At 55.5% G+C, this 18,898-nt stretch overlaps 1 protein-coding gene across 2 annotated transcripts in view; it reads left to right on the top strand.

The window, feature by feature from the left end:
- LRRC75A (leucine rich repeat containing 75A) overlaps positions 1–18,898 on the top strand; it is a 37,203-nt gene that overhangs the window by 11,397 nt on the left and 6,908 nt on the right. The window contains exon 2 of one of the 2 annotated variants that reach the window (XM_057716134.1): positions 14,239–14,367. The exons of the other annotated variant lie outside the window; for it this stretch is intronic. Within the exon in view, the coding sequence (XP_057572117.1) occupies positions 14,239–14,367 (129 nt within the window). The remainder of the gene's footprint in view (positions 1–14,238; positions 14,368–18,898) is intronic. 2 annotated transcript variants of the gene reach the window in all.

Below are 18,898 nucleotides of genomic sequence, written 5' to 3'. Positions count from 1 at the left end.
CCAGACCTCAGCCTCGTCACCGTGTCCCTGGGAGGTTCACCGTGTCCTTGGGGCGTGTTTGTACGCACACACCACACACACCACACACACAGAGTACTTATGGGTGCTTGATTTTCTCAATTACGACTCAACATATTGAACTGAAAATTTAAAAACTTGTTTCCCTAAGATTTTAAGTTTAACCTATAAATGCCATTATTCTGTTTATGAATCTAGTAGATTTAAATGATCACATTTAAGGGTAGAGGGCTTATAATTTCTTTAACTAAATTTCTTTAGATATCTTAGTGATTTTACAAATTTAATGTATCCAGTTTTCTTTTCTTTCTTGTTTTTTTTTTTTAATTTTTTGGCCACACTGTGCAGCATGTGGGACCTTAGTTCCCCAACCAGGGATTGAACCTGTACCCCTTGCAGTAGAAGCATGGAGTCTTACGCACTGGACTGCCAGGGAAGTCCCCTGTATCCAGTTTTCTTATGTTTATAAATAACCATCCTAAAAAGCAGGGCTTTCCCACTCTCCTAAACAGTTCTTAAAATGTAAGAAATTAAGCTTATAAATAGGGTGAATATTAAGTTCTCTTAAACATCTCAAAACTGTCACAAACTTGGCCAAACCCTCCTTCCACGTTCTGCTTAAAATCATAAACCTAAAGTCAGTTACTCACTTATCCCTTTCAGACTGGGACTGCAGGCCTCAGCTGTTAGGTCTCTGACTTAACCTGATTCTCTAAAATGCTACAAATATGTGAAATGCCAGATTTACGATATCTTACTCCAGTATCTCCCGGTGTAATCCAGCCCCTTTTGGATTAAGGACACGCCCAGAGTGAGCAGGGAGCCCAGGGTTTGGGTGCTGGGGCCTCACAGGCCAAGCACCACCTTCCAGCGGGTGGTCTCCAGGGTCCTCCGGTTTCCTCTTTCTCCAGGCCTCACGCCCCCACCCCCAAACTCCCCCTCCTCCCCCTCCCCCATCTGGGTGGCTTCATCCCTGTCGCTGCTCCTTTCACGGGTCCTTCCCTGTTCTCCCCGCCCTAGGGCCCCACCTCTTCAGCTGTTCATCAGCGTCCTCTTGGATGGCCCACAGCGCCCGCCCCTGGCTCCGGGATCTTGCCTCCAAGGCCACGCTAATGACGCATCCCCGGGAGCCAGAGGTAGAGTCCTTCGCGGCGTCCTCCCCCCTGGTACAGAGAGCCCGCTACAGCAGCGCCAGGGGATCTCGCCCCACTGCTTACAGACTTCTAGTGCCTGTGAAATCACCACTTGCTTTTTTTTAATTGTGGTAAAGTGTAGATAACATAAAACTTATTTTAACCACTTCTAGGTGTACAGTTCCGTGGCATTAAGCACATCCACACTGTGGTGCAACCACCCATGTACAGACCCTTCATTTTCCCAAACAAACTCTGTCCCCATTAAACACTCATTCCCCATCCCCTTCTCCCCCGGCGCCAGCGACCTCCACCCTGTTTTCTGTCTCTGTGGGATTTGAGTCCTCCGGGGACCTTGCACGAGTGGAGCCACACGATTTGTGTCCTTCTGTGACTGATGTCCTCCAGGTGCATCCGGGCTGGACCACGTGTCAGGAGTCCCTTTACCACTTGTTTTTAAATGTTCTTTCTCATATTAGTTCCCCAACCAGGGATTGAACCCGGGCCCTCGGGAGTGAAAGTGCGGACCGCCAGGGATTCCCTACAGGGAGCCTCTCTGACTAACTCAGCCCCACCTCTGGGAGCAGACAGCAAAGGAGACCACGTCAGGGGTCTGCACTTCCGGAGAGGCCCCGGGGCTGGTGGAAGCAGCAAGGAGGGGCCTGCCGATGACGTCCCAGCTGCCCTGGCTGTGCTGCTGGCTGAGGGCGGTGCCGGCCAGAGGAGGAGAGGGGTCCCGGCCACTTGCCCTAAGCTTTCTGCTTGGTGCATCCCCTAGGGAAAATGCCAGCTGCGTTTCCATCCTGTGTATTAGTTTCCCAAGGCTGCCGTTACAAATGACCACCGTTTTGGTGGCTTAGAACAGAAACGTACTCTCTCACGGTTCTGGTGTCAGCAGGCCACACTCCTTCGAGAGGCTGTCGGGAGATTTCATTCTTTGCCGCTTCAGCCACTGGTGGTTGTGGCTGCGTCACTCTCGTCTCTGCCTCCATCTTCCCATCCCCTTCTTCTCTGTGTCTGTCTCTTATAAAGACACCTGTCATTGGATTTAGGGCCCACCTGGGTAGCCCAGGGTGATCTCATCTTGAGATCCTTAATTTAACCACATCTGCAAAGACCCTTGTTCCAAATGAGCTAACAGGGATGAGGAATGTAGACTTGTCGTTTGTCTTCTTCTTCTTTTTTTAATACTAGTGCCATGGTATTTATTTATTTATTTAACAAATGTATTTATTTACTTATTTATTTATTTATTTATGCTGCTTTGGGTCTTCGTTGCTGCACACGGGCTTTCTCTAGGTGTGGCGAGCACAGGCCACTCTTCCTTGCGGTGTGCGGGCTTCTCCTTGCTGTGCGCGGGCTTCTCCTTGTTGTGGAGCACGGGCTCTACGCACTCGGGTTTCAGTAGTTGTGGCTTGTGGGCTCTAGAGCGGAGGCTCAGTAGTTGTGGCGCACGGGCTTAGTTGCTCCGCGACATGTGGGATCTTCCCGGACCAGGGATCAAACCTGTGTCCCCTGCATTGGCAGGTGGATTCTTAACCACTGTGCCACCAGGGAAGCCCCTGGACTTGTCTTTTGGGGGCTGCCATTTATCCCGGTGCATCAGTTCCTGTTTCTCACACGTGGGGTGTACCTTGCCCCAGGCATCCCCTCCATCCCCTGGTGGCACTTTTAAAACTCTGCCCACTTTCCTTAGAGACCGTTGTCTTCACTCAGCAATCCACTGCCTGGATTCTGCACCGGCCTTTTCCTCCAAGCCCCTCTGGCTTCTCTCCCTGGCGGCTTCCCGGGGCTGCATTTCCCTGACAGCACCTGGCAGTGCCCGTCCCTCCCCCGGGAAGCCCCGAGGCGGCCAGCATCACGCGGTGTGGTCGCCCAGCCTGGCCAGCGCTCCAGATGCGGCCCTGCCTCGGAGGAGCAGCCTCTGATGCTCTGCAGCCGGGAGGAGGCAGGCGGCCTCTCTGCACCCCGCTCGCCCTCAGACTGGCCGTTGTCCCCGGAGGGACTGCGTTTGAGCACAGTCTCGTTGTGGGGCCCCTCACGTGGCTCTGGGGGCTTCAGCACAGCTGTCTACCTTTGCGGGTTAATATTCGGAGCCGGTGCCACCCCTTCCCTGGCTCCGTTGTTGCAGGAGCCACAGCGTCACGGCTGCAGGAGAGAGACGCGCAGCTCATTTCCCACAGAGACTTCCTCCCAGGAATGGCCTTAAAACCTGGACCTTAAAAGGGAAGGGGGTGGCTGTGGTTTAAAATAGCGCGCGTGTAGCAGCCTGCTGTGTGGCTTCCCCCAGCGTCCCCTAAAATACCTGAGAAGACACACCAAAAAAAGATGACAATTCCTGAAAACAAAGACAGGTGGGCAGCCGGGGAGGAGCCCCCTCTGGCTGTGAGACAGACGGAGCTGCCTCGGCTCCCCCAGGACGCTGAGAGCTCCCAGAGGAGGGGAAGCCCCTCTCCCCAGGCTGAGGAAGTCAGGCAGTTGCCCCTTTCCCTCGAGACTGATGACGTAGGGGTAGAAACAGGGCTGCCTGACCCTCCCCTCACTGCACCCTCCCCATGCGTCTCCGCGTGTGTTTGGAGAAAGCCACCCCCAGACGCCACCTCCACCAGGCAGGTGGGAGAGAGGGAAACCCGAGAGCTGTGGCCACTGGAAGTCCAGCGTGGCCCATGGGCTCAGCCAGGGGCGGGGAAGTCCTGGGACACAGACACCATGGTGGACTTCCACGGACCCCATCGTTGGCGTATCAGAGACCCAGGCTGCGGGGGTGGGCAAAGAGGCCCCTTCCCAGATCAGAGTCACATTAGCTCCATGTCCGGGGTGTGGCCCCCAAGCTGGGCTCCTTACAGAACCCAAGAGGTGGGCTCAGCTCTTACCCACAGAGGCAGCCGTGGGACAAGGTCAAGATTCCAACGAGCGTGTGTGGTTTTCACACCGACAAGCAAGTATCGGACACAAGCTGAGTGTCCTGCAGTGCAACTCGATTCTGACACTGTCCACCCAGAGGTGGTGTCCAGTCCCACAGGTGAAGGGCTCAGTCCCACAAGACAGCCCCTGCTTCAGACTCGAACCACGAGTCCAGGTTGTCACCTGTGCTTCTGACCGACCAGCTGTAGGTTGGAGGTTCCCACGACCCTCACCTTGGGTTGGATTAATTTGCTAGAGTGGCTCACAGAACTCAGGAGAACGTTTTACTCACTAGCTTATTATAAAAGGACATAACTCAGGAACAGCTGGATGGGAGAGAGGCCCGGGGCCAGGTGTGGGGAAGGACACAGAGCTTCCGTGCCCTCCAGGTGTCCACGTGCCACACCTCCCCATGCTCACCTGCCCAGGAGCTCTCCAAGCCTCGCATTATGGAGAGTTTCTGGAGGCTTCGTCACGTAGGCGTGACTGATTACCTCGCTGGCCATTGGTGAGTGATTCTTTTCATTCCCTCTCCCGTCCGGAAGTTGGGACTGGACCGAAAGTTCCAACCTCTAATGACATGGGGGGGTTCCCCTGGCTACCAGCCCCATCCTCAGGTGACCAAGGGGCTTTCCAAAAGTCACCTCATTAACAAAAAAGTCATTAAAAAATGTCATCTCATAACGAAAGACACCTTTGTCTCATTAGTTAGGAAATTGTGACAGTTGTACACGCTCTGTGCCAGAAAGAGGACAAAGACCAAATATGTATTTTTCTTAAGATATTTATTTTTGCTTATTTATTTGGTTGCTCCAGGTCTTAGTTGTGACAGGTGGGCTCCTTAGTTGTGGCATGCATGTGGGATCTAGTTCCCTGACCGGGGATCAAAACTTGGACCCCTGCATTGGGAGCTCAGAGTCTTAACCACTGGACCACCAGGGAAGTCCCCAAATATGTATTTCTTTTTATTTATTTATTTATGGCTGCATTGGGTCTTTGCTGCTGCACACGGGCTTCCTCTAGTTGCGGCGAGCAGGGGCTGCTCTTCATTGTGGTGCGCGGGCGCAGTGGCTACAATGGACGGGCCTAGGAGCTCCGCAGCATGTGGGATCCTCCCAGACCAGGGCTCCAACCCGTGCTCCCTGCACTGGCAGGCAGACTCCCAACCACTGTGCCACCAGGGAAGTCCCTATATTTCTTATTATAAATGACAACATCAGACTTCCTCGGTGGCACATTGGGTAAGAATCTGCCTGCCAATGCAGGGGACACAGGTTTGATCCCTGGTCCGGGAAGATCCCACATGCCGTGGAGCAACTAAGCCCGTGCGCCACAACTATTGAGCCTGCGCTCTAGAGCCCGTGAGCCACAACTGTTGAGCCCATGTGCCGCAACTACTGAAGCCCGTGCGCCTAGAACCCGTGCTCTGCAACAAGAGAGGCCACCGCAGTGAGAAGCCTGTGCACCACAACAAAGAGTAGCCCCCGCTCGCCACACCTAGAGAAAGCTCGAGTACAGCAACAAAGACCCAACACAGCCAATAAAATAAATGAATAAATAAATATATTAATTAACTTAAAAAAATGACAACGTCACGCTAGACAGATGGTGCATGGGGTTCTCACTGGATCGCCCCTCCTTCAGGGGTGAGCAAGTGGGGGAAATAACCCTGTGCGTCAGGTAAATACTGTGTAGGCTGCACCCTGGCCCTGGAACGATCTGTGGCAGGATCCGGGGAATGCACTTTGTGGGAAAAGAACAAAATGCCACAGAAAGAGGCCAAGCTGAGATGGGAAAAAAACAACCGGGTGAGATGAAAAGGGAGATTACCGAGCAACAAAAGAATGGCAAGGATTGGAAACTCTAGGCAACATGGGGTCCTGCCTGGAGGCCGTGGGGGCGGGGTCGACACTGCCGGCGGTGAGGTCGGTGGCGGAAGGGAAACCTGGCCCCTCCACGGCAGTGTGTCATGGGAAGCACACGGGAAGAGATTAGTTTGGAAGATGCTCAGAGCCAGCATCTGTTTTCCTGAAGAGGAGACAGGCTGTAAAAAGGTCCGTGCTTGTAGATGGAAAGACCCCAATACTGAAGGTAAATTCAAAGAAAGCACCCACAATTAGACACATGGTGGTAAACACTTTTAATAACAAAGTGGGACAGGCAGAAAAAAAATGGCCAGATACACGTGCCCCCTTCTTCTGCTCCCTCATCTCTCAGGAAGGCGTCTGTGTTTGCCTCCCTGGGTCTCAGAGCCTTTTTTTAAAAAATTGTTGCAAGATACACATTGCATAAAATTTACCATCTTAACAATTTTTACACTCAGTATTGTTAAGTACATTCACATTGTTGTGCAGCCGTCACAACCATCATCTCCAGAACTCTTTTCATCTTGCAGAGCTGAAACTTGGTCCCCATGAAACGACCACACGCCAGCCTGTCTCCCCTGAAGCCCCTGGCACCCACCATTCTGCTCTGTGTCCGTGAATGTGACTCCTCCGGGTACTTCAAATGCGTGGAATCCTCCTTCTGTGACTGATTAACTTCTTTTAGCTTGATGTCCTCCGGGGTCATCCGCAGGGGAGCATACATCAGAGCTCATTCCTTTTCATGTCTGAGTAATATTCCATTGTAGGTGGATAGCACATTTGTTTATCCAGCATCCGTGGAAGTTGGTGGACACTTGGGTTGTCTCCACCTTTGGACCAGTGTGAGCCACGCTGCTATGAACATAGGTGCACAAGTATCTGAGTCCCTGCTTTCAGCTCTTTGGGGTGTGCGCCCAGAAGCGGGGTTGCTGGGTCATGTGGCAGCTCTATTCTTAATTTTTTGGGGGTCACCAAAGTGTTCTCCACAGTGGCTGCACCACTCTACGTTCCGACCAGCAATGCGCCAGAGCTCCAGTTGTGTGTATATCCTCACCAGCACATCATTTGCTGGTTGGGATGGGGCTGGGGGATGATTTGCTCTAAGAACTGGATGAGCCAGAGAAGTTGATTTGATTTGTATTAGGAAGGGAAGGGCTGGGTGCTGAGAGGGTTTGCAGAGTGGGGATGAAAACTTGAGGGACAGTTGGGGTCTTGGGGGATACAAGGAAGGGATGTTAGGAGTTTTGGGGGGGATGTCACGAGGATGCCCTTTTGGTGACCTTGAGAGATTGTTGTAAAGACATCAGCTGCTTTTTGGGCTACGCTGTATGGTGAACTGATGTGCCTGGGAAGGGGGCAGTGTGCTGGGACTGACCAGGAGAGGCAGCTAGAGGTTATTGGCAAAGACAATCCCATGGACGTCTGAGCAGAAAAAGCAGCTAAAGACACAAAAATCAGGCTGCCTCAGAGCTGCCTGCTGTGCTGAGTACCAGGGGGCTGCCGTGTTTTGAAGGGAGTTTCTCTCTAGCCAGGTTGCCTTCAGGTGCAACATTAACATAAAGGATTTTTCAGGTAGGCTAGAGCTCAGAAAATAATAATACACCCATGTGTTCATTCCAGATGATGTTCTCCAGCAGCAAGGGCATGAGGTGCAGGTATGGGAGCAGCTCCAGGAAAAGGCTGAGCAGTGGCCCCAGGTGCCAGCTTGGTCCCAAAGACTTGCAAATCTGTGTCCAAACTGAATGCAAAAGGCCAAATGTTCTCATCGATAGAGTAGTTTTAACAATTTAAAAAAAAACCCAAACCCCACAAACTGAAACAGTAAGAGCAGTAACCTGAATCTAAAATCTCCAATTATACCCACAAAGGCCAAGAAGGGGAGGAGCTGGCAGGCAGGTGTCAAAATTCCCCGCTGACCCTCCACCCCAAACTCTACCCTCCACCCCCAAGTGCTGCCTAGGTCCTGGGCTGTCCCCTCAGACGCTGCCCAGGGTCCCCGTGGTGCCAGCTCACTAGTCTAGGGCCAGCTCCTGCGCCCGGACCCCCATGCTGCAGCACCATGAAACCTACCCCTGCATCAGCCGGGAGCTGCACGGAGGGTCGGGGCATGGTGGGAGAGAGAAGAGTGAGAGCTGTGTGTCAAGTAGGACACACGGGGAAGGCAAACCCTCCCCAGGGGCTCCCCTGCTCCTGGCCTGGCTCAGGTCAGCTCCTCTCTCCCAGGGTACCCCACGGTTCTAACTCTGTAGTCCTCCAACTCTTTTCAGTATCAAGAGCCCTCCTTAATTTTTTTTTTTTTTTTTGGCTGCACCGAAGTCTTAACCACTGGACTGCCAGTGAAAGTGGGAAGTCCAAGAGCCCTCTTTATACTTCCTTATCTCTGTTTTAAACTGAGATATAATTGACATGTACAATTGTTTAAGGCACCTAATGTATTGATTTGATACATTTATATTGCAGTGTGGTTGCCATTGTAGCCTTAGAGACACTTCTAGTGTTGGTAACAATTAAGGTCTAATCTCTTAGCAAGTTCAGTGTTTACAATAGTTTTGTTGTCTTTCATCACTATACTGACTATTAGTTTCCAGGACTTTTAGTTGCAAGTATGTGCCTTTTTTTTTTTGGCACACGGGCTTAGTTGCTCCGCGGCATGTGGGATCTTCCCGGAGCTGGGATCGAACCCGTGACCTCTGCATTGGCAGGCGGATTCTTAACCACTGCGCCACCTAGGAAGCCCAACAAGTATGTGCCTTTAAACACCATCTCCCATTCCCTATCCCCCAGCCCCAATTCACTCTGTTTTTCAGAGTTCAGTTCTTTTTAGATTCCACAAATAAGTGAAATCATACAGTATTTGTCTTTCTCTGTCTGACTTATCTCACTGAGTATAATGTCCTCGAGGTCCATCCATGTTGTTGCAAATAGGGGGATTTCCTTCTCTCCCATGGCTGAATAGTATTCCATTGTGTATACACACACACACACACACACACACACACACATATACATATGTATATACACCACATCTGCAATATCCAGTCATCCGTTGATGGGCACTTAGGTTGTTACTGTATCTTGGCTATTGTGAATAACTGAACATGGGAGTGCAGATCTCTCTCTCTCTCTTTTTTTTTTGGCTGTGTTCTTTGCTGCGCACAGGCTTTCTCTAGTTGTGGTGTGCGGGCTTCTCAGTGCAGTGGCTTCTCTTGTTGGGGGCTCTAGGCTTGCAGCCTTCAGTAGTTGCAGCACACAGTCTCAGTAGTTGTGGCTCACAGGCTCTAGAGCACAGGCTCAGTAGTTGTGGTGCATGGGCTTAGTTGCTCCACGGCATGTGGGATCTTCCCAGACTGGAGCTTGAACCCATATCCCCTGCATTGGCAGGCAGATTCTAAACCACTGCACCACCAGGGAAGTCCCCAGATTTCTCTTTGATATTATGTTTTCATTTTCTTTGGATATATACCCAGAAGTGGGATTCCTGGATTGTATGGTAATTCTGTTTTTAACTTTTTAAGGAACCTTTATAGTCAGAATTATTGAGAACCTCAAAGAGGTTCTCTCTATGTGGGTCATATCTTATAAATGCTATCTGCTGTATAAGAAATGAAAACAAAAAAAAACATTTAGAATTATTTATTTATTTATTAGCTGCGTTAGGTCTTCATTGCTGCGCGTGGGTTTTCTCTAGTTGTGGGGAGCAGGGGCTACTCTTCATTCTGGTGTGCCGGCTTCTCATTGCAGTGGCTTCTCTTGTTACAAAGCACAGGCTCTAGGCACACAGCCTTCAGTAGTTGTGGCACGTGGGCTCAGTAGTTGTGGCGCACAGGCTCAGTAGTTGTGGCGCACGGGCTTAGTTGCACCACGGCATGTGGGATCTTCCTGGACTAGGGCTCTAACCCATGTCCCCTGCGTTGGCAGGTGGATTCTTAACCATTGCACCACCAGGGAAGTCCCAAAACAAAAATATTTTAACGATTTATTTATTCATTCAAAGTTAATAAGCTTGCATGTGAAAGAAATTTTTGTGAAAATAACTATATTTTCCAAAAGAAAAAATATAGTGAGAAGAGCAGCATTGTTTTATAGTTTTGTGACTCTCTCGTGTGTGGCTGGCTTAGAAGAAGACAGCTGGATTCTCACACCCGCTGCTTCTGCATTCAGTGTCTTGCAGGAGGTTGTTTTGGTGGATGTCTGCAAAGAAAATGTAGAATCACGCCGATATGTTGTTGGAAAAGAGGGCCTCACAGAGCCCCTGAAAGGGTTGTGAGGGCCCCCTTCGCACTTTGAGAAGTGCTCTGAGTCTCTGCTCGCTCTTTGGAAAGCAGTACCCTCACTCTTCCCACTGGAGTGAGTCCCCAAACCTGGTTCTTCGAGCCCAAGTAATGTGCCTCCCCCTTCTTTGAAGCGACACGTGCTTGCCATTGGCCCCGCGCTCCCAGGCCAGGGACAGTCTCCGTGCCAAGCTGCCCACAGCGGTGACTCGGGCCCTGGTGTTCCCAGGTTTCCTGATGAGGCACTGTCCGTGTGCACAGCTCCTAGAGACGCTGCCACTTAGATTCGCAGTGAGGAAGCTGGGCAGCGCCTCACCGCCTGGTATTTGCAAGGCAGGCCCGCCCTCCAAGGCCACAGCCGTGCCCGGGGCAGCCTGGAGGGGCTGCGTGTGGGTCTGAGTGCTCCACCCCCTTGCTCCCCGCCCCCACACGCCGCCAGAGCAGAGGAGAGCATTGAGGTCCCTGGTGGGCAGGGGCTGTGGAATTGTCAGTGCAGTCATGACACATACGTCCCCAGTAAACTAGCTGCGGGGGGCGGGGGGACGCGGAGAGGACACCTAGAATGCCAGAGGTGGCCCGAGGTCCTCGGGACGTGTGAGGTGTCCTAGGGCAGCACAAGCATTCCGTGGGCCTAGGTGGGGCTGAAGTAAAGAAATAAAGCAATAAAAGTGCAGCAGCCTCTATCGGGGCCCCATCTGGTTTTCCCTGCTGCAGCTTCTTGTAAGGAAGGAGCCCTGGGACCTTCAGGAGCTCCACCCCAGCTGGAATTCCCAGGGCGGGCGGTGGCCGTGACTCATATACCCAGAGTGTGTGAGCAGGGCCCCATCTGCCTTCCTGGGGAGACCCCCTCCCACCCCTTTCCTTCCTTCCACCCCCTGCCCCCTCCCCAGCAACAATTTCATGACCCCAGACCGCAGCAGCCAGAGCAATGGAGCCACGGTCAGCAGCTGGGTGCCCAGAGTGACAGCAGGGGCAGGGGGAGGGGACGCATGCCAACTGGGGACGTGCCATGGGGGCTGGGGGGCTGGGGAAGGACGGTTTACCTCTTCCCACGCCTGCCCCCTGGGTTAGCAGCTGGGGTTTTCGTGGTCCTTCCAGGATGGGGTGGCCTCTAGTGGCTTGGAAAGGAGGGGAGTGGGAAGATGGGGCAGGGCTTGTAGGAACCCAAGAAACCCAAGCGGCCATTCAGTCCAGGGGGCTCAAACTCTTTGGCAACAAAACTACTTTGGGGAAAAAAACAAAAGCAAACAAACAAACAAAACCCGAAGGGCAGCCAGCAGAGCCACTGTGCCGAGAGCTGGGCCCAGAGCCCCGCTGACGCTTCTGGCCTCTCTGTTGTCTCCATCAGCCCCAAGATCTTGGAACATGGTTTGGTAACTACCTGTGTGGTCCATCTGTCCATTTCACAGATAGGGAAACAGACCCACATGCTCTCGCCCACACGGTGACAGTCTGAATTCCGCTTCCCACATTCCCAGCCTCTCCTGTGGCTCAGAGGGCGGCGCCGGGGCGCGCACTTACAGTGTCCCCACGGCTCCGACACACCCTGCTGACCACGGGGCAGAGGGGACTGCACGCCAGGCTCCCTGTCCTGCCCCGACTCCCAGGCTTTTCTTGAGAGAGAGGTCATGGCTTTTGTCACATGGTCTGGGATCCAAAAAGAGGTTAAGCACCCTTGCAGGTTGGGGGCGGGGGTAGGGGTGCACAGAAGGGGGAGAGGAGCTCAGTTGGTGATTCTCTTCCCTGCGGAGGTGTTACCTGTGTTACTCCGTCCCCATTTTACAGACGAGGAGGCTGAGACGCAGTGACACAGGTAGCTTGCCCCGGACACGGCCTGGGGGGCGGAGGGGCTGGGCCAGCGGGGCGGGTACGGGTCCCTGGCAGGGCTGCCCCTGGTTCTGCAGAGGCCGGCGCCCCGGAGCCTCCCTCACCGCGTCCACGCCAGACCTTGTCAATTATTTCCGCAGCCAGAGAACCTGGCACAGCCACTACCTCCGAGGCTCATTCCTGCCGAAAGGAAACGGAGCCCGAGATGGGCCCCTGGTACCCTCGATGGCACTCGAGACATTTCTTCCAACAGGGAGGTGAGGGCAGAGCTCTGGGAGCTGTGGCGGGTGGGACCCTGCTGGGGCCTAGGCTCCCCACGGAGCAGAGGGCACGGCCCCTCCAGATACCCCAGCAAAGCCCATCCTTTCTTTGCTCTTAGAAATGTCAGCGGCCAAACCCCAGGGCAGCATCTTCGCCCTCCAGCCTGCCCTCAGCAGGGGCAGACAAGGCAGATCCTTCCCAGACCGGCCCCAGGCCCAGGCAGAAGCCCACCCCTACCATTCCTGAAATTCTTTTTTTTTTAACATCTTTATTACATGCGATTTATTTTTCTTTCTGTGTTTCTGGGATGTAATTGACTTAGCACTAAGTTTAAGGTGTACAGCGTAATGACTCACAAATATTGCAAAATGATTACCCCAATAAGTTTAGCTAATGTTCACCACCTCATATAGTTAGAAAAAACGTTTTCTTCCTTGTGATGAGCACGTCTAGGATCTACTCTCCGCGCAGCTCTCAAAGACACCACACAGCAGTGCTGACTGCAGGCACCAGGCGTGCATTCCATTCCTGACGTTCTGACGGTTAGTTAAAAAGTCCGCTGCTCTGGAGCTTCGCTTCCTCATCTGTGAGCCGGGAACAGTGACACCCAAGCCCACTTGCTCTCAGGGATTTCTAAGACTCCCATGGGGAAGGTATTTAGGAAAGTTCAGGGTAACTGACTGAAAGGACAGCGAGCAAACCCCAGCTGGGACTCACCTGTCACCGCACATTCCTGTCCCCAGGTCACTGGACCGTGGCACCGGGGCTGGGAGCCTTCCTTCTCTGGGCTGTGATGGGGCAGCTCCATGTATGGCTCGGGGGCCCAGGGGCCCTAGGGTGGGGGAATCCTTAGATGGGAATATCCTCGTTCCTTTCTGCTCTGTGCAAGGCCCCAAGCTAGGAGCGAACCACAGCTCCCACCAAGGACAACAGAAACTGGGGAGGAGGTTTGAAAAGAGTCAGAAGGCATACCCAAGCCTTCTGCATACAGAGGGCATCATGGTTAGTCCAGCGCCCTGGGGGAGAAAACCCTCTTTCTTTACTTCTCTAAAGCAGTGAACTCTGTTCTGAGCTCCCGCCCGTTTAACTGAGCTGGTGGGAAACTCACGCTTAGTCATGTTTGGGGGGCTGCCCCTTTCCTGGGCTTGAACAGGAATCTTGGGGTCTTGTACAGCCCAGGACATTAGGACCCAGACGGGTCACCGATCTTGGCCAAGTCCGTCGGGTCCCTTGCTGGTGGGGGGGGGTCTCTGCAGATGCCCCCAGCCCTGTTTCTCCCCGGGCTGGGGGAGCCTCTGTCCCAGAGGCTTCTGCCACAGCCCCTGCCTGCTCCACGCGCCCTACCTCCGTGCTCCTGCCCCTGCTGTTAGGAGGACCCCGCTTGACACCCTTTCTGAGGGGGAGGGCTGGTGGGGTTTCCTCCTGGGTGGCTGACAGCGTCTCCTTTCAGCCCCGCAACTCAGAGACTCCCCTCCCTGCTCCAAGGCAGAGAAACACCGAGGCTGGGTCTCTTACAGAAAGAGCAGTAAAAATGACCTCAGACGCAGAAAGACAGCAAACATCAGTACGTGGCCCTGTCACAAAGCAGGGGAGTTTCACTATCCATTGTTTCCAGATTGCATCCCAGGGGGAGAAGCAGCCACCAGGGTGGAGGCCCGCCGCCCTTGGCCTCGTCCTCGGGGGAACTGGAGAGGCGAAGGCGGGGCGGGCGTGGGGGGGCGCGTTGGGGGGAGCTGTCCAGGGGGGGGCTGTCTCTGCAGGGGCTTGTCTGGCCCCCGGGGGAATTCCTGTAGAGGCGTCCATGCAGGATGGGAAACCCTTCCGGAGGGGTCTCCTCCCTTGGCAGGGCCCCAGGTCGGGGAGGCCGGGCCGCCTCTGGGGGCTGCTCCGGGCACGTTGGGTGGGGCTCCGGGGTAGCGCGGGCCCTCGCTGACCTCCGGGCCGCCCTCCCTCTTGCAGGACCTGGGCATGGAGTCGACCTCGCTGGATGACGTCCTGTACCGCTACGCCAGCTTCCGGAACCTGGTGGACCCCATCACGCACGACCTCATCATTAGCCTGGCCCGACACATCCACTGTCCCAAGCCGGTAGGGCAGCCGGGGTCCGAGCCAGCCAGGCCCAGGGTGTGAGGCGGGCGCCTTCCTGGGCAGGCACCCCTGCCTGAGGCCTAGCACGCATGGTGGAGGGGCCACACGCGCACCATCCGCACTGGCTTTGGCCCTCAGGCTGCATTCAATCTGGATTCGTTGCCAATATTTCAACCTCAGAGTGTTGCACACAATCCGCACATTAGCTGCCCTTGAAAAACGGGGAGCTCCTCATTTCTACAGGCCAGGAGCTAAGTGGCCACCCCTGTTCCGTGGGGCCAGGACCGCCACGTACAGCTGTGTAGGTTGTACCCTGCACAGAGATGTGTACACAGAGGGGGCGGGGCAGGGGAGACAGGAGACAGCTTAGCCCAGCCCTCTCTCTGCCCACCAGCCATGGGCACGGGTGCAGGACCGTGTCTACCTGGAGGTGGGCTTCGTCTTGTTTGCACAAAGCTGCTGGGTAAATTAGCCGAGGCTGTGCCAGCTGCTGTGTTTGCCGCAGTCCCCACTACACCCACTCGTCTTCCTCTCTGAGGCCGAGTGTCATTTTACACCCACCCACTTCACGCCTGTCCGCTTCCTGCCTGGCTCTGCGGCTCTCCAGGCTCCACGGGCGCTGCCCAGCCCCTCTGGGTGGGGGATCTGTTCTCTCCCTGCTGGCTCCTGGGTCCACGCTGGGACCCGGGCAGGGAGGGGAGGGCCAGGGTGGGGTAGCTCCACACTTGGGCTTGCCTGTCTGTTTTGGTTTCTTCTCTCCTATCCCTCAGGGAGTTCCCTGGTGGCCTAGTGGTTAGGATTTGGCGCTGTCACTGCTGTGGCCCAGGTTCAGTCCCTGGTCAGGGAACTGAGATCCCACAAACCACACGGCGTGGCCAAAATATTAAAAAGAGAGAGAGAGACGCGCTTCCTTATAGCAGGGAGGAAGGGGCAGGAAGCCAGAGTGGGAGGGAGGGCCTGGGGCGGCCTCCACTTCAGAGCAGGACTTAGGATCAGAGCCAGAGGCGGTTCCCAAGCCCACCCCGCCTGGCCTGGGCTCCCAGGAGCTGAACCTCACTCTGGGGTGGCGCCTCCGTCTGGGGCTTTGTCTCCGGCTTCTCTCTAGCTTCTGGGGCTGTGTGATGCCACGACTTCAAGGTGGGGGGCTGGCCACGGAGGGATGGGGGCCCATCGGGGCAGGTGTGGGGCGGGTTGGTGGAGGGATGCAGCACAGGGCAGGGATGCTGGGCTCCAGCGTGCGCCAGCAGTGAGCGTCAACAGCCTGGAGAGGGGAGCTGGTGCGGGATCCGCCCTCTTCTCGTTCAGGCTGTGTCTGGCTGTCCTGGGAGCCAAGGCCAGGCCGTGCCAGACCCCTGCCCTTTCCAGAGAGCGGATTTAGTTGCCCACAGGTGAGAGGAGTGACAGATCATAAGGCACTCAGAGTAGTTCCAGAGGAAAGGACTCTTTTTATGCCCGTCTTAGCGTTGAGGAAGACGAAGTTCAGGGGATGAAGTGATCTGAGAAAGGTCATGGTCCAGGTAAGACCCCAGGTGTTGTCTGGGCCGCAGTGCTGGGCAGGGCCGTCCAGGACCTCTGGGCCGCCGGTGCTCCGCGGGGCTGGCGGAGCTGGGGCTGAGCCAGGGAGGAGAGGTCTGTATGGGAGCAGCTGCAGTGCTCACCTCCCTGCACACAGCTGGGTCTGCAGGTGGCCAGCTGCCCGTGTTGACCCTGGGAAACAGGACGGGCTAAGGGGCTAGGGGCTGAGGCCAAGGGGTCCTGCACGGCCATCTGTCCCCACCACTGGGGGGTGGTGAGAGGGCCAGTTGTAAGTGGTTTTGCTCAGGCTGCTGCATCTGACTACCACTGACTGGTGGCTGATAAACAGCAGACACTTAGCTCTCGTGGTTCTGGAGGCAGGAGAGTTGAGGTCAGGGTGCCAGCCCGGTCGGATCCTCGTGAGGGCCCTCTTCCTGGTTCGCAGACGGCCGCCTGCTCCTTGTGGCCTCAGGTGGCAGAAGGGAAACGAGCTGGCTCTCCGGTCTCTTCCAATGACCCTCACGACATCATCTAGTCCTAACCACGTCCCAGAGGCCCCTCCAGACACCATCACATGGGGATTGGGGTTCAACATGAACCGGGGGGTGCAGGGCACTAACGTTCCGTCCATCGCACAGGTGTAATTTCTCAGGTCGCTCAAGTAGCTGAACTTTGTTTTCCTCCACTCTAATGTGGGCAGCCGTGCCCTCCCCTAGAGAGCTGTGTAGAGAGCTCGATGAGATGACTGACAGGAAGCGCGGCCGAGAGCTTCATGCGCAGAAGCCAAGGTACAGCTAGTCTGTGGGCTCTGACCACGTGCCAGGTTAGGGTGCTCAGACCTAGCAGGTCAGTTGTGGGACAAGGAGGCAAGGAAGACATGGCCTCAGGTCCTGGCCCCTGTGGACTCAGAGTCTTGGAAATCAACAGGCTGGCCTCCAACCCAGATTTCCAGGGGCAGCTAGAGTGGGGTCAGCCCTGCTGGAGGCCAGGGGGCTGCCCAGTCACCTTCCCAACCCAAGGCCACGTGGCAGGAGAGGCCCTTTGGAAGGGCTCTCCCAGCTGTGATTGAGGCCGGGATGGGAGGTCCTGGCTATGGGGTCCCCAAGCTGCTGGTGGGGGCAGCCCCTTCCCTCCCACCCCCACCCCTGCCATCCCATGCTATGCGAGCTGGCTCAAGGCTGGCCAGGACTTGCTGCTCTGACCTCTCGTATCTGAGAATTTCAGGTCAGCCCACTGTGGGCCACGAGGTTGTAGACAAAAGCGGGGGGTCTCCCTTAGCTGTGAGATGGGACAAAGGAAGTAGCCCTTCCTGGTCCAACACCTGGTGAAGCATCTACGAGACAAATAACCCTTCCCACTGCTAAGGTGATCCCCTCGAATGAGTCCTGTTTTCTCAACCTACCAGAAACCCTCTCCTGTATCCCAGCTGGGTGTGGGCCGAGGCCCTAGAAAGGGCTGGGTCTGTGCCTGCTCGGAGGAGGGGAGAACAGGCCAAACCCCATCCCACCCATGACTGGGTATTGATGAATCCCAAGTCTGTATCTCCACAGCCTCGCTTCAGACTCCAAAGTCGCCCCTCTCTTGGACATTTCCACCTGGGTGTCCCTAAATCACCACTCCCGCCCCACCCAGAACAAATCCCACTATCTGCACAGATCATGTAGTGAGACATGTTAGAGACTGCTTCCCTCCCTGCATCACAGCCCCACCTGGCACATCTGTTCCATCACGTCTGCCACCCGGCTCCCCACCAGCAGACACTAAAACGAGGGTGTGTTCAGTGATTCACTGAGGAGGTCTCCCAGGGGAGGCTGCATTGTTGGAGTCAGGAGGAGAAGGCCTCTCCCAGAACCGCACTGTATTTTTTTTCTTTCTTCCTATTGTATTGTATTTTCTATTGCTGCATAACAGATCACCCCAAAGCGTGGTGGGTAAAACAGCAGACGTTCATCGTTGGACCGCCTCTGTAGGTCGGGAACTCAGGAGCAGCGCAGCTAGGCGGTTCTCGTTAGGGGTTCGGGACACTGGCCGCGGCTGCGAGTGCTGGAGGCTCGATGGGGACTGGCAGGACCGCGCTCCCCATGGTTGTGTTGGGGGGAGACCTCAGCCGCAAGCCCCGCGGCCGGTCCACAGGACTGCTTGAGCTTCCTCACATCAGGGCAGCTGGCTTATCCCCCAAGGGCAAGGGAGACGCACAGTGTCCTCGACGAGCAGCCTCAGACGCCATGTAGTGTCCCTGCTGCTGCAGCGTGCTGATCGCCCGATCAGCCCTGACGCGATGTGGAAGGAGGCTCTACCCTCCCAGGAGGCCAGCGTCCATGGGGCCATCCTGGAGCGGGGGAAAGCAGGCCGGGGTGGGAGGAGTTAACCCTGGGCCTTCTCCTGCTGCCCTCTGACCTCCCTCCCGTTAGCGCTGGCATCCAGGAGCAAGAGGGCCAGGTGATGCCGTCTGTAAGAGCTCAGCCTTCCCGGCACAGAGATCAGAGAACGGGCCAGGGTCGGGGAGTGAACAGGAAGCCCAGCACTCTCTCCATTGGAGCAGCACCGCTGGCAGTTGACAGGGCAGTCGTATTTGATGAATGAATGAGGAAGTCCTGGGTGCAGAGTGGTTTCGGGCTGTGCTTGTTACAGTCCTGGGCTGGGGGTGGGTAGGTGAAGACGGCAGGGGTTGTCAGAGGGACACTGGGACCCCGCCCGGGGGGCCTGCAAGTCTGCCATGGGCCTCTGTGCTGATGGGTCCGTGAGTCCCTCCAGCAGGGTCTTCTCCAGGGCCTCCGGTCAGCGGCGCTGGGCAGGTTGCACCACCCGCCCCCTTCCTTTTGCACGGGTGGGAGGAAGAGCTGCAGAGAGAGATTCTGCAACCTGCCTTGGAGCCTCCGGTGTGGGTTAAGGCTGTTGCAAGTGACAGACGCCCTCAAGGGCTGCCTCAAGCCAGGGAGAGGATTTATCCTTCCCGGTGCAAGAACCCCAAAGGGCGCAGACACCTGCCCCCTCCCTCTGCTCCACCCGGCCTCAC

Source organism: Hippopotamus amphibius, chromosome 17 (genome assembly GCF_030028045.1).
Source record: "Hippopotamus amphibius kiboko isolate mHipAmp2 chromosome 17, mHipAmp2.hap2, whole genome shotgun sequence".
NCBI lineage: Eukaryota > Metazoa > Chordata > Mammalia > Artiodactyla > Hippopotamidae > Hippopotamus > Hippopotamus amphibius.
This window is presented reverse-complemented; position numbering and strand designations above follow the sequence as displayed.